Source organism: Electrona antarctica (genome assembly GCF_951216825.1).
Source record: "Electrona antarctica genome assembly, chromosome: 2".
Taxonomy (NCBI): Eukaryota; Metazoa; Chordata; class Actinopteri; order Myctophiformes; family Myctophidae; genus Electrona; species Electrona antarctica.
Window position 1 is genome coordinate 27,131,264 of NC_136807.1, and position 15,885 is coordinate 27,147,148.

The 15,885-nt window shown below is 43.0% G+C and overlaps 1 protein-coding gene across 1 annotated transcript in view; it reads right to left on the reverse strand.

The window, feature by feature from the left end:
* The window catches only part of opn7b (opsin 7, group member b), a gene marked incomplete at both ends in the record, with an annotated part of 29,063 nt that overhangs the window by 9,256 nt on the left and 3,922 nt on the right, over positions 1 to 15,885 (reverse strand). The window contains 2 exons of the mRNA XM_079522072.1: positions 11,425 to 11,552; positions 13,978 to 14,140. Of these exons, the coding sequence (XP_079378198.1) occupies positions 11,425 to 11,552; positions 13,978 to 14,140 (291 nt within the window). The remainder of the gene's footprint in view (positions 1 to 11,424; positions 11,553 to 13,977; positions 14,141 to 15,885) is intronic.

The following is a 15,885-nucleotide window of genomic DNA, read 5'->3' on the forward strand; positions in this document are numbered from 1 at the left end:
ATATGGGGATTTGGCTGCGGATTTACATATATTTTGGACAACCTGTGACCAGACTGACTTCCCAAAGATGCACCCGCTTGTGCACACACACACACACACGCACGCACGCACGCACGCGCGCGCGCGCATGTAGAGATTACACACGCACATACAGGGAGTCTGGGACCACCAGATAGTACAAATGGACCCTTAGGAATCTCTGACTCTGAGAGTGTACAAATGGAACTACATTTGTTTGGTGTTCTCACTCCTGGTAGAAACAGTGTTAGATAGGGTGGGTGAAATCAGAGCCAATACCTCCTCTTATACTCTCACCTATGGTCATGAAGTGTGGGTCATGACCGAAAGAATCAGGTCACGAATACAAGCGGCCGAAATGAGTTATGAGGCCCTTAGAGATAGGGTGAGAAGTTCAGTCACACGGGAGAGTAATCTCTCTTCGCCTGTAAACGAGCCAGCTTAGGTGGTTCAGGCATCTGGTTAGGATGCCCCTTGGGCGTCTCCTTAGGGAGGTCCTCGAGGCACGTCCCACTGGGAGGAGACCCCGGGGCAGACCAAGGCACAGATCGACTCACTGGCCTTGGAACGTCTCGGGATCCCCCAGGAGAAAGTCACTAATGAAGGCACATGAACACACAGAACAGCACACCTGAGTCTGGGAAGACTGGGTCTTGACTCCTTCCAGGGTGGAGGTTCATCGTCAAAGCCGCTGCTATACATGGACAGAAATGGGGAAGGAGTCCAGGTCTTTTGAGACAGACACATATCTCTCTCGGTCTCTCTCAAATGTATCAGGACTCTAACAAAACAATGTATTGGGATAGTGGTGCTGCGTTGTGTATAATGGAGGTGTTTTCCAGTATGTAACTCTTCCTCAGGCAGAACAATGTTTGTTTGCTCTTTTGCCTAAACAAAAAAGTTGAAAAATAGCCGTTTGAAGGCATTACAACATTCTATTATTATTTCAAGGACCCAAACGGAATGATTCCTTTAGTACACATTCAGACTTACAGTCCTGTAAGGGTCCTTTTTTGAACCCCTCAAGGAACTCAGAGGTCCCTGCATAGACCCCACTTTGAGAACCACTGTCACAGAAGACCAGTGCCCAGTGGAAAGCCTCATAACACAACATGCAGAACAACTGTGTAAACCGGCGTTAGGGATGCATGGTTAGTGTTTGACATCAGACCACAGCAGCTCTGCCTATATACGCGTTATATATAGCTCTATTGTTGCCTTGCACAATGGCCTGCCCTCCCTCCTCTATTTTTGAGGGGCACTCCAATGCATGGCTTTTGAAGATTATGTCATAAGGCAGCCAAGTCTATGGGACTTTTAATGTTTTTTTAGAGCACTAAATGACGACGTAAGACATCATGTGGCCAATAAATAAAGTGGGCAACTCTCACCTCACACAAGTGTGATATTTTTGAGGGGAGCTAGCCCCTCCTATATACAGGGTTAGTGTTTGTTTTTAGTTCAATGTTTGTTTTAAAAACGCCATTGACAATGAAGGGAGAATTTACGTCATCTTGTCCCTAACACAAACATTAAATGCCATTAACAATAAAGATAATTTAATGTTTGTTTTGTCACCGTTTGTTTTACATCACCATTACATCACCTAATCAACATGAGTTAGACTTTAATATATTAGCGCCCCTCACTTCACACGGGTGTGATTTTTTTTTAATTTTTGCCTTGTATCTTTTTCCCTCCTTGGGAACCCCCAGGACGTTCATCTTTGTTGTGTCCCATTTTAATTCAAAACGTTGGAGAACTACTAGCAGAAACAAACAGCGTGGGCTACAGGGCCTTATCTTGAAGTACAGTATGGCATGCTGTTCAATGCATGCACTTTGAAGTGAGGTCGCACCATATCAGTATGTGCTGAAAGCTTTGTTGCCGTGAGTCATTATGAGTCATAAACACATAGTCACCTCCAGTCCTTCAGTTAGTAAACTAACTGTGTGTGTGCGCGTGTGTGCGTGTGTGCGTGCGTGCGTGCGTGCGTGCGTGGATGCGTGGGTGCGTGGGTGCGTGCGTGCGTGCGTGCGTGGGTGCGTGCGTGCGTGCGTGCGTGGGTGGGTGGGGCATGCAGTCCTAACCCTTTGTCCAAGAAGCTATGGCCTTATAAACCAGTGCTTATAAAGAGCAATATTTATTGTCTGTGAAATACAGAACCCAGACTCTTGTATACATTCATTTCGTCGTTTCATTTTACCTTACTTTCCTCACAACACACATTTAGGCTTTACTATAATTGTTTGGATATGAATCAACACAAAATGAATCAACGCAGAATGATATGAGACAGGTGCTCTGAGCCTTTGATTGGACAGTGGAGTGTTATTGAGTTCAGCGGTCATTATTCAAAAACAGACGAATGAATTCAGACAATCAGAATCAAGAATAGAATAGAATCATGAGGAGTTGCATTTTGTACCAATTTGAAAATAATAGTAATAATAAAAGAATAGAATCACCAAGCCGTGTACTAAGCAAGAATAACCATCCGCAGTTGCCGTTTGGTGCCCGGTGTACTGCATACTGGGTCCTGGGTGCACTGAGTGCACACACCGACCGTCTGGCGACCGACCTTATACTCAGAAGCCGGTTTGTCCAGTGCATTGACTCCTACCACTGATGAACACAGCAATGGTGGAAAGAATAGCCTAATTAATGGCTAAATGTCTACTAGACAAGGCTATGTGTATGCTAAACGAAGCGAGTGCTAACTGTATGTGACACCCGGCACATTAGGCAGGTCTAGGAAGCACTGACTACAATACAGACAGCAGGCTCGGAATTTCCTTGCAACTCTCCTAAATGTCCTTTTTAATATCATTGCATTGCTTCATTGATATTGTAAGACATTTCTCCCCAAATTCTAAAGATTTTCTGAAATATTCAAGACATTTACAAAAACGCATCACATCACAATGCATTTTGAGCTTGTAGATCAGCTATAGGAACCCAGTGACACTTACTTGAAAGAATTGTTTCATTACTTACAGGCTGTGTGAAGACAGAGAGACAGACAGACAGACAGTTGTTTCATTACAGCTGTCTGAAGACAGAGTGGCAGCGGCTTATCAAATTAAAGCCAAGTTAATTTCCATTTTGTCGCTGTCGGGCAGAAATGTCCTAAATGGTTACTTTTCAGGAAATGGAAAAACATAACCTGTGTTGCGCTGCATCCAATGAATGTATAATTATTTTAGACACACACACACACACACACACACACACACACACACACACACACACACACACACACACACACACACACACACACACACACACACACACACACACATATCAAAAGTCCATACAAATACATTTTTAATTACTTGCTTTGAACGAAAACGTGCTGCATGATGACGTGTGGAGTCCCGCATGAATACAAAATAATCTTGATTTAATTCACCTGGTTTGTTCCCATCGCTGCACGTTCCTCCAACACAGCTGGTTTTGATTACAGAACTACTCCGTTTTTAATCTCATTCAAGATGATCCAGACAGTGTATTACTCGTTTTAAACGTAATCATCGCGCTAAAATATGTATCTGAAAACATTATAGATTAGAGATAATTCACAAGCTTTGATGCCCGTCTCTCTGTGATTGTAAACAAACAAACTCAGCGCACGAGTCATGCACACGCATGTAGTGGAGCTACGTCCCATATACCCTGTTTTCAAATGGCCGAAATGTATACATGAAAAAATGTAAATACTTTTACTAATAGTAAAGTAAAAGTACCTCAAAACTGCACTTAAGTACAGTACTTAAGTAAATGTACTTCTTTACTGTCCAACACTGCTTAGCAGTCACAATGGATTATAGCCCAGAAAGGACATCAGGGTTCCCCATAAATCAGCATCAAGTGTATGACATTCTTCATTTCCTTTTCAAGACCCAGCATGGCTCAGCGTTAAGAGAGCGACTGTCCATTTGTGGTGGGGGTCCACAGGCCATGACAGTGATTGAGGTCTGCTTCAGGTCACCCTAGTACCTTAAGACGCCACGATTCAGCCAATACGACCTATAGCATCATGGTAATTATTCTTCATCGATCCTCCCGTCCTTAACCTCAAGTACTCTGAGACTGTAAAGCAATTCCCCACTACCTTGTTAGTTCTCACATATTCCCCTGGGTGCAACCAGGCACCCCCATGGGCTCCTCGAGTAAGACGGGTTCCCTGCTAAATTGGTTAATGTATCATTCAAATCCGTTTCGACTATTTAAGAATAGCACATCTGAAAGCTCACAACACATCGCGCTGCGATCTTGTAGATCGGCTATTTATGAATAATTGTGGAAAATGTGGACAGATTTTTAAGATTTTAAACGGCACAAATCTTCTCTTATTTGGTCGCTTGGGGGTCAGGGGTGTGCATGGTTTGGGAAGAAGAAGAACGAAGTGCTAAAGTGAATAACACAATTTTCCCCATGTGTGATTGCCAACGGGGAACAATCCATCCATCACTATGGGTTCAATTAAGATCAGCTGTAGAGTGGGTCTCTTGTTTACAAACATTGCTCGGAGCACATTTAGCGGGCAAAACCACTTTGTGAGTGAAATGCACACAGCGGAGACCCTCTAATCAGCTGTGTGTGATTAGAGTCAGCTTTACTTTGTGTCATCAGGCTTTCCACCACCGAGGAAAGCCTGGTATTCATTCTAAAACAGAGCCGTGTGATCCGGTTTAGAAGAAAAGGGGGAAAAAATGGGTTCCGGTTTGGCATTGCATTATTTTTGTTCCCCACATACTGTAGGCCTAATGCAAATAATTTAGTTTAGTCGCACAAGTCACGCTATATGTTAGAATAAAAGATGGATATTACCAAATGAGTATACCAAACAAAACAATTATACCAAACTAAACCATTTTCTAACTAGGGGAATCATTTTGGAGGTGCACGGCGCATTTGTTTCAAACTAGAATGGATGCGCTCCGGAATGTGTAAACCAGTAACTCCTGTTACAATGTGTAGAGTTTGTTGTTAGTAGGACTGTAAACAAAGGCGTACCACTGGAGGAGTGGAAAGTGAACGGCCCGACATCTGGTCTCTACACGTGGACAATGGTGGTGCCCCCAGAATCAAATCCAAAGGAACAAAATAAGTTTCTCCGCTGTCTTTTTTTGTCAAAAGTAGCAGATATGCAAGCAAGCTCGAAACGCTACTTTTTAAACTTGAATTTGAATTCTGAAAAGTAACAGTTTTGGACATAATGAGGTTTCAACACAACAAAGACGATATAGTAAAGTAAAAAATAAATAAACATTTTAATGATGGTTTAATGGGAAAATGAAGCAGTCTCGAATAAGACATAAACTCCAATAACCTATACATCACTGAGGATACGTCCAAGGTGCACGTCCAATGTGCATCCATGGAATGTTTTTTCGTTCTTCTTCTTCTTCTTTGTATTAGTAATTTAAATCTGCAAAGTAACTAGTTACTATAGTAACTACAATGTGGAATAAAATAAATAAATAATACATCTATCTAATAAATAATAAAAAGTACAATATTTGCCTCTTAGATATGTAAAACAAAATTGAATAATAAAAGTACCTCAACATTTTACATACAATACTTAATAATAAGTAAAAGTTCTTAGTTTAAACCACTGCAAATTACTTAGAACTTTGGTAAGGCCTGGTTCTGATAAATTACCACTTTTATACAAATTAAAAACAAAGTAATGATGGTTTAATGAGCTAAATTACGCAGCAGTTTATTAACCTTGAATAAAAACCTGCATTGCGGTTCATGAAATGTGTTAAATTATTCGTCTGTTAAATTGGTATTCTGATTCACGGCCCACATGGAACCGTTGGCATGAAATTAATGAATCCCCTAATAGTTGCGATTGTAAAGTGTGTGCCGAGAATAATTGGCCCTGTGTGTGTTGTAACTTGTGTGTGTGTGTGTGTGTGTGTGTGTGTGTGTGTGTGTGTGTGTGTGTGTGTGTGTGTGTGTGTGTGTGTGTGTGTGTGTGTGTGTGTGTGTGTGTGTTGTAACTTGTGTGTGTGTGTGTGTGTGTGTGTGTGTGTGTGTGTGTGTGTTGTAACTTGTGTGTGTGTGTGTGTTGTAACTTGTGTGTGTGTGAGAGAGACACACTGTATACAGTACATGGAATGGTGTAAGTTGCATCAATGGGGGCTGAGCAGAAAGAAAGAGATTGATTAAACCCATTACTGTTAGTCTACGAGGGGGTTGCAATATACAAAGGCACGCTGCACGCATGCATGCACGCACACATACACACACAACGCACACATACACACACACGTGCATGCTAAGGTGCAGTAGTGGAATGTAACTTTTTGGAGGTTTTTCAATACTTTGTAGTACTCCACTATATCTCAGAGGCAAATATTGTACTGTTTTTTTCCTCTGCTACAGTTATTTGAAAACATTATAGTTACTTTCTAGATTTAGATTCTTAATACAAAACCTACATTAACCACTTGAATTAATGTTTTTATTCCAGACTCATGAACCATAGACAAACATACACGCACATACATACCATACCAAGGACCATAAATAAAATCAGTCCAAACGAACTTGTTAGACAGGTCATTTGGGACCATTATAAATGGGCTTTTAAGCCAATGTCTCCTATGATGCTAGAGGAGTATCTAGAGGGCTCTTCAAAGGGCAATTTATACTGACAATGATGCTATTCACAGACTCATCCACATGAATCTACGTGTCAAAGGTTTCATGATATCAAATTTCACTTTATTATTAAGATTTTTCAGTTAAAACCAAATCTAGATGTTCCAAAGAACAGCTTGACTCTTACAGCCACAAACATTTCAATCGCACTGCACTATCTATAGGCGTTTTGACTTAAATTGAAATGATCATGATGTCATAGGCTACTTTGCTCTTTTGTAACTTGACCACAACTGGACAGTGTAAAGTGGTGTACAGTAAGCTGTAAATTGGGTGATCTCAACTGCTCTGCAGGGCATATATTCTGGGCACTTTACGGTGACATGTGCTGAACTTGCGTGCAAATTACACTATTTATACTTAATTGCAGTTGATTAAAAAGAAATATGATTTTCTACCAGTATGCCATGTTCTAGACTCGAGTCTAGTCACTAGACTACTTAATAATGGAATGTAGCAGCTAAGCCTGCAATTTAGAGACAATTACATGATTAAATTGCATGTTATCATCTGGATGAAGAAGGAATCCATGATTGCGCGTGCCACAGTGTGTATAATACACCATTACACCTACAGTTTGATACGCTCTCCCAAGTCACTGAAACTCAGCTGGCATCCTGGCATGCACGCACACTCCCCCACCTTAATTTGCGCCGCAGTAATCTGATCCAAGGTCAGCCTAATGATCACACAGCACGTCAAGCTGGTCTTCTCCCCCGATCCACTTTGCGTTTTACACAGAATTATAAAATAGACCAGGGGTTCTCAACGTTTTTGGGGGACCCTCGGAAATGCTTTGGCCATGTCTCGCGACCCCCGCCCCGCACCCCCTCCCCACCCCCAATACAAACTGACTGCAAAAATAACCTTAATAATAGAGAAAATATATCATGAAAGAATAAACCAGATATTTGTTTTGAAAATAATTTGGGGACCCCCCAAAATAATTTGGCGACCCCCCCGAGGGGTCGCGACCCACGGGTTGAGAACCCCAGAAATAGACAAAGGATCTGAGGTTATGGAATACTAGCCAATCTACAAGCTTTTAGGTCAGCAATTTGGGGGGGAAAGTATGAGGCTTAGGACAGAACGCTGGGGGACCTCACACACACACACACACACTCACCCTGTTTATAAACCAAACCATAGGCTTGTCAGAATCAAAACCCTGAATTCCTATGAATAATTATGCAGATCATATTAGATAGGTGATTGATTCATCTTTCCTGCATCTTTTCATTCCTCCTCCGTCGCATAGCTTCGGTTTCAATTCCAGTAAAGGGGTCATTTGGGAGATACTATTATCTCCCTGCCTAAATTAATCTGTTTACTACGTGTAGGACAGCACGGACATGACACCAGCTCACCCGTTCTGACTCGCAATTCTGACCCGGTAGTGCCCTTGGGAGAGAGATGCAGAGAAGGTTTGTGTGTGTACGTGGTCGTGTGTGTGTGTGTGTGTGTGTGTATGTGTGGCTGCGCGCACAAGAGAAATTTCACAAATTTTCATCTAAAACCGAAAGTAATCCTAATCTGGAATAATGACTTGCCCCCGCTGCTGCATGCTGCTGCCCTTCAACCGATATCAGCATGCATATGCACGATCAAATTGATATTTTAATTAACTGATAATGCCCGCGGAGCACAGGCGATTTAACAGTGTCACATCAACAGTAAGGAAATATAAGAGCTTTCGCCCGTCATTTTCTTATAACATGGAGTCCTTGAATCCATGCTTTTTCATCCCTGTGACCTTGTATCTGTTGAACCTCAGTAATGGCTGTGTGTGTGAACTGTGAAGTGGTACTGAGCCTGCCATAATGCAGCTTCATCATGACTCAATCACTCACCTCGGAGACCTCTGACCTCCACTAATACTACACCTTGAGGATGCTCCCACACCACTGAAATAAGGGCACTTGAAATTTGAATGTCGTCCGACAATAATGTATAGACCAATTAGTTGTTTACAAATATTGAGGTGACTGTTTCATGTAATCTATTCCCAACAGATCTCCAAACCTGTTGTTTTGGTGAGCGCTGGTTTCAGTCCATTCAACCTCCTCTTGTGTGTTGGCTAGTGAGGAGACATTTATACTTCATTGTGCAACAGTATTGCGCACACAGAACAGCTGATATACAAGCTCACATCGCGTTGTGGATGAGACCGTTGTGAGCTTAGAAGCCTGAGCTTAGAGGCCGTGCTCTTGTGTGCGTGACACCTTCACGGGACGGAGCATAAATTATACTTGATGGGCTGCAGCTGCGCGTGCACAAACAGGCTCTGCTGGCGTGATAATGAGTGCTCCTCCTGTTCTTATGACAGCGACTGGAGGTGTGGTTTTGGACAACTGCTTTGAATTGCTATTGTTGACACACAACAGAAACCAAGGATTATATATTTCAAGGGCGAGAGATCACAATAATAATCCTAATAATTCTTCCTCCACACTGGGAGAAAAACAACATCTGAAAGTTTGATGGTGCATTTTTACACGTGAGTGCAGTTAGAACTTATCAGTGTGACGTCGTCTGATAAGGCATCTATTTGGCAGGCCTTTGACGTCGTAATGTCAGCATGACATTACGACGCATTTGCTGAGCCGCCAATGGCTCACATGTGAGCTACTGACCATCTGCTATTTTCAGCAAACGCTTTCCCCACAATATGGATGCTGGGGCTTTAAGTGGTTAGCTGCATGTGGAGTTACAACAAGGTCTTTCTGCCCGACGACAGCAGCAATATAAAGTGCAGTCCATGAGAGGAGCGATACTCCTAATGGAACTTTATCATGACAGAATACACCTTCTCTCCACCTGTAACCGGGTACCCTTGGTGCTCGTAGCGCTAAATTAAGTGCTGCTTGAATATCAAGTGAAGTTCCATGAATGGAGCGATCCTCCTCCTCCTCCTCTTCGCTTCCTCCATCCCACAAAGTGACCTTCTCTTCTAAAGCCTGCTCTGTGAACACACTGCCATGTTTTACCTAGCATATAGCCTTATCTTCCTTACATCTGACAAGCGCACTTAAGCCATATAGCTATTCTTCTCTCGTGCGAAAATAGCCAATCTATATAAGCTCTCAAACGTGTTGCGAGCTTGTCGATGCTATGATTATGTGTGCTTGTCAAAGTTATGATTTTGTGCAATCTTATATTAATTTTGGCTTGAGAGGAACAAATCAGTCAGCTCCATATCTGGGAACAAAAGGGGGAATGCCCATATGGGCATATACTGATGATAAAGATCAGCAATCTCCATAGATGGACATATTGGTGGTGTAATGGCGGTGGTTACTTTTTGTGAGCGGTGCTACCAGCTCCAACATGCGTCTTGTGTATTATTATGTATCTGTCCACCCCCCGCGTTTTCTCCGAATTCCCATAGACTTCAACGTGTAACTCGTGTGTGTGGCAACATGACGTGTTGTAAGCTATGTAGTAGCAGACCTACTATAGAGCCCTGGGGGACCCCAGTCATTAGTCAACTACTGTATGTATATACTGTAGGGTTCACATGGTTAGGGTCTGGAATTCTCTGCATGGGACAAACTCCTCTGTGGCCTGTAAAGCATTCTTTACACAAACACTGTAGTGGACATTAATATTCAACTCTTGACAGTCAAAGTATAGATCGTTGCTGTCGGGCAGAAACCTCTTATCTCCATATTCTTTATGTTATAATTCTTTGTTCTTAATTAATGCCCTACACACTAAACTGTATAGTGTGTAGGGCGTGAATTAAGAACAAACGCTGTAGTGACTACAGCGTCACACGAAAGCATCAAAAGCAGCGCATCCACAAGCATTTTGAGCTTGTAGATCTGCTACTTTTGATGGGTTTCCAGTTCCACCCGACAGAAAAGAGATACTCCTGGTTAAATATTACTCAACTACAAGTGGACGTTGCCCTGTCAAATTTGTACTTCTTTCCTTTATTTTGAGGGACGCTAGCCCCTCCTATGTCCAGCTTCTGTTTGTGTGAACACAAACATGATGATTTGATTGGCTGAGCAAAGTACATATTTAGGATAACAAGTGAGGGCAGAAAAGTGAAGACGCCAAAAGCGATTGGCCGGAATTACATCTATGATGATTTGATTGGCCAGGGGGGGCAATCAAATCATCACAAATGTCATTGCCAGGTGAAAAGAAGCGGACTCCTCCTCATGCATTGAAGGAAGCATGAAGTCAGTCCGTTGCTCTCCCCAGGTTGGATGAGGAAGTGTAGTGCCCAGGATTACATTAGAGAATTGACACTGGGTGAAGAAAAAATTGTGCGATAATTGTTTTTTGTTTTGTTTTTTTTTAAATTCCTGCTAATTAGTAACCCTATGGATGGTGTCGGTTCAGCAGAGGGTGTCTAATGCAATGCTTCACAGACGGTTCCATGTGGCTGCATCCCTTCCTATTGGGAAGTGGCTTTAGGCTATTTGTTTTCCTTTCCTGCATGCCTGGTGGGACTTGGGAGGCTCATATAGGGGTTGGTCTTGGTTTAAAGAGAACAGATACTTGCTGCACACAATAAGATCACCTCTGCATGGATTTATAAGTTAGTTGATGTTTTTAAGAACCTTTCTCAAAGACACAGAATTTAATTTATAATTTGGGCATCAATATCGTCATGTCTAAATCTCTGCAGAGGTGTGTGTGTGTGTGTGTGTGTGTGTGTGTGTGTGTGTGTGCGTGTGCGTGTGCGTGTGCGCGTGCGCGCGTGCGTCTTACCATAGTTGGGGCAGCAGACCTTGAGCCAGCAGACAGAGGACAGAACAGTCAGGTTGGTCAGACTGCACAGGCCAAACAGAACGCCACAGAATGCATACCCAAGACACACTGTCTGGTTAAACAACCACCTAGAGAGAGAGAGAGAGAGAGAGAGAGAGAGAGAGAGAGAGAGAATGAATCCACAGTAACATTCTCAATGTTACTTTATCCATTTGTAACTCTGAGAATTTACAAAAAGGCATTGTACCTTCTCCTCCTGATAGTACAAGACCCTCCCCCCCCCACACACACACACCCTCCCACAACCCACCCACCCCACATGTAAGCATCCCACGACCCTGGGCTGTGAACTCTGACTGAAACTCATCAAGCATACAGACAATCAGCGAGAGAGTGAGAGAGACAGATAGACACAAATGCACGCGTGGGTTCAGTGGGTTCAGAAAAAAGTATGTTCGTATCAATATGTCCATCTTCCCACAGGGACGTGGATGCTGTGTTACCTCCCTTTAGAGCCACTGATCTGTGAGGGTCAGTGTCCTCAACACCCATGTCACATATTAACCACTCGAACCCTTGCATCTCTATTCTGGGGTGGTCATTAGATGAAAATAGCTGATATACTTGTAGATCGGCTGGCAAAGAGGCTTGGTGTAGAGGGATAAAAAAGCAGACCAAGTACCGAGCCAAAGGTCAAGTTTACAACGTATTGAGGGTTTAAGTGGATAAATGTCTGAAGTAACAGAGTTAACATTGGTAACATAGTGGGCGTCCCTGCTTCGTCTCTCTCTTATAGCTAAGGGGTCCTTGGCCTGAAACACATTGAAGACACCAGACGGAAAAAGCATCCTAACTCAGGTGTGTTTTACTAAGAATAGAGGGTCTAAGTGCATGGTGTAAAATGTGTTTCATTTTGGGTCTCAGTAGGTAGATGGACCGCTCGGTTCGATCCCGATCTTCCCCTAGTGCAGTGTTACTCAACCCGCGGCCCTAATGTATCTGTGGCCCGTCATGGTCATACCAATAAAAATACGTGGCCTGATGGCTTGATTATTCACCCATGTGATAATCTGTTCATTATATGTTCTCTTCACATTTTGTGAATGAAGACTCCTTTTGTAACATAATCATTTATCACAATTTATTTTTGTTAGTCTTACAGATGGAAATGTGGCTGTTTCCTTAATTATTAGACTAGTCGTGTAGTTTGTTACAAAATATATGTTTAAGAGGTTTCAAAACGAGTTTTTTTTTTTAAGTTTTTTTTTTTTTTTTTTAAGTTTTCTAGTGTGTGTGTGTGTGTGTGTGTGTGTGTGTGTGTGTGTGTGTGTGTGTGTGTGTGTGTGTGTGTGTGTGTGTGTGTGTGTGTGTGTGTGTGTGTGTGTGTGTGTGTGTGTGTGTGTGTGTGTGTGTGTGTGTGTGTGTGTGTGTGTGTGAGATACAGCTGCGCCCTCTGGTGGCGGGCGGGTCGTGTCGTGACAGACAGACAGACAGACAGACAGTTCTGCCTGGGTTACATAGTAATCGGTCACTGAGTTCGTAATAATACTGACATTATTAGCTTGCGGCCCTTGGACTTTTGGAATCTTGGTGAGTGGCCCCTGAGCCATCTTAAGTTGAGTAGCCATGACCTGTCTAAGGTCGCATTCTCACCTCTACTTTGGTAGACTTGATGCGAATGGGTGGAGACATGAGAGGTTGCATCATTCTTGCATTTTTACTTTTGCGTAAAATATGCCCTCTCCATCTCCAACTGTGTTTACTCATGCTCCTCACGTTTCATTTCCTTTGTTTGATGCGGTTGTATTCACACCTACAGTGAATCGAAGTCAGGTGCGCTTTGAAGCGAAGCGAACTAGAATACGATTGTTTGATCTGCATCAGACTTCGAATGAGCCTCTGCACACCTGCCAAACAAAGCGCTTTTTCCGACAATACGCAGCAGGATTTGTTTTAATCTCAGTAAAGCATCCTGGTGTGAATACGACAAAAGTGTCCTTGACAAAAGTGTCCTTGAGCTAGACACATAACCCCCGACTGCTCCTAATGAGCAGGTTGGTGCCTTGCATGGTTGTCGCCTTGTCTGTGTGAATTAGCTCTGGTCCATAGCGTTAGAAGATCCTTTAACTGTTAAAGGGATCGAAAGTCCCATAGTGTTCACTATGGGACTTGTGTATGCGCACCCTCTCGTCTTTAGTTAAAAAAATGGAGTTGAAAGCCTAGTGGGAACACTCTGAGCCTCCCACCTCACGTCTAACATACTGTACACTTTTTGGCCAACATGGAAAATAATCCACCGGATGGAATTTTTTTTTTAGTTATTCCCCTCAGTCCCTGAGACGTCTACAGGTCCAGTCAATGCATGTTTTTCTATTGACAGCGTTGTACTGTATATGACAAACTATCAATTCAACATTTATTTTCCCTTTTTTTTGCTTGAGTCAATGGATAGTTGCAACTGTATACAAGAGGAGAAGAGAGGTAATTGGAAAGGTGGAGAGGAGAAGGCATTGGAAAGGAGGAGAGTATAGGTAAGAGAGGAGAACAACTTACTTGTGAGCGTAGGCTGACGGTATGGCCAGTGGGAAGAGGGTGATGGTCATGCCCAGGTCACTGATGGACAGGTTGACTACAAAGTACTCGGCTGGCTTCAGGGAGGACTTCTTTCTATAGGCCACAAACAGCAGGACACCGTTCCCCACCAGAGACAACACACCTGGCACACATGAAAGCAGTCACACAGACAGCTGTTTCCAAACATCAAAGGGTCCCATATTGCCGTCAGTAGGACTTGTCAACAATTCACAGGCTCGCTAGCACAGGGGTTCTCAACCTTTTTGGCTGGGGACCAATACTTTGGCCATGTCTCGCAAATTTGGGGACCCCCAAATCATATTTGGCGACCCCCCCTAGGGGTCACGACCCACGGGTTGAGAACCCCTGCGCTAGCACACAGTGGTGGAAGAAGTATACTCACTTTTATTTTTTATTGAGTAAAGAGTAAAAGTATGCAGCAATGCATCGCTTGGATGCAACTGGGACGTATCCTCAGTGATGTATCCAAGGTCATCAGGGTTTCGGGTCTCGCGAACATCATACCCCTCACTCGGGTGACCCAGCCGGGGTGATCAAGTCCCGACTTACGCCCCAGTAGCTACCCTCGATCAGACCCACGAGGGAAACGATACGATACATAGTCAATGTTGCCGTTTTCATTTCGATATACTTCAATTCTTGAAATTAAAATCGTTTTTTCGATATAGTTACTACTGTATATCGTTACACCCCTACTAGTGAGACAGATATATATATACTTCACCCCGCCAACAATATTGCACACCGAGAGACAGCTGACATACAAGCTCACATCGTGTTGTGGATGCGGCCGCTGTGAGCTTGGAGGTCTGCTGTTCTTGGCCGTTTTCTGCGCGCAACACCTTCGCACGGCGTTGCATAATTAGGTTTGAGGGGATACACCTGCATGATCAAGCAGCCATGATCATCTGTCACTGAAGGTGGGGTTTGGGGGACAAATGCTTTGAGAATCACAAATATTGTTTACACACAAGTTGACACAACATAAACCAAGGTATATATTTCAAGAGCGAGAGATTACAGTAAACATCCACCCTAAACCTTCTTTTTCCACATTGGGAGGAAAACAGCATCTGAAGGTTTGATGGGATGCATTTTTATTTAGGTCAGTGATGTGACCACTTTTTGCATCTAATGAGCGATCGGTTTCTTTTGCCCCCAACTTGCACGCGCATACATGTTCTTATCAGTGTGACATTGTCTGGAAATTAGTCTATACAAACCCATTGTAACTTCAAACTCCATTTTAACCATGGATAAAAAGAGAAAAAACTAGAAAAAGTGCCCTTCCGGGCACAGGTCTCCACCAGGAGGATAGGAGTGTGTGTGATGTTTGGCAAAATGTTTAGGAGGATGTTTTTTTGTATTTGTTTTTGCAACAATTTGCTTCATTTTGTTGAGGAAATGCAGAGCCAGATCACTCATAGCATCTCTGAGGATAGAATTCTGGATGAGCAAGACATGTGCAGCATTTTGTACAAAACGGGCCACTCCTGAAAACTTTGGAAGGCAATCTTAGCCAATCAGTGTACAATCTGAGAAATCCAACAGACTCGTCTTGATCACATGACTACAGAGATCATGTGTACCGATTGCCATTTCTTCATACGCCTTTGATGGCAATTGGATGATTTGAGGCATTTTGTCCAAAAATGTGTTTTGCAAAAATCAACCTGTTGGTGGCGCTATAACAGGCCAATGTGAAAAGGGTGGGATATATTCCTCAGCCTAGTAAGAAAATGTGTGAAAGATTTCACGTAAATTGCATGCTGCGTTCATGATTTGAGGCTATTGTTCAAAACGGGGCAATCTTGCAAACTGTGAAAGCCAATTATAGCCAATTAGGATGGAATATGAAATATCAGA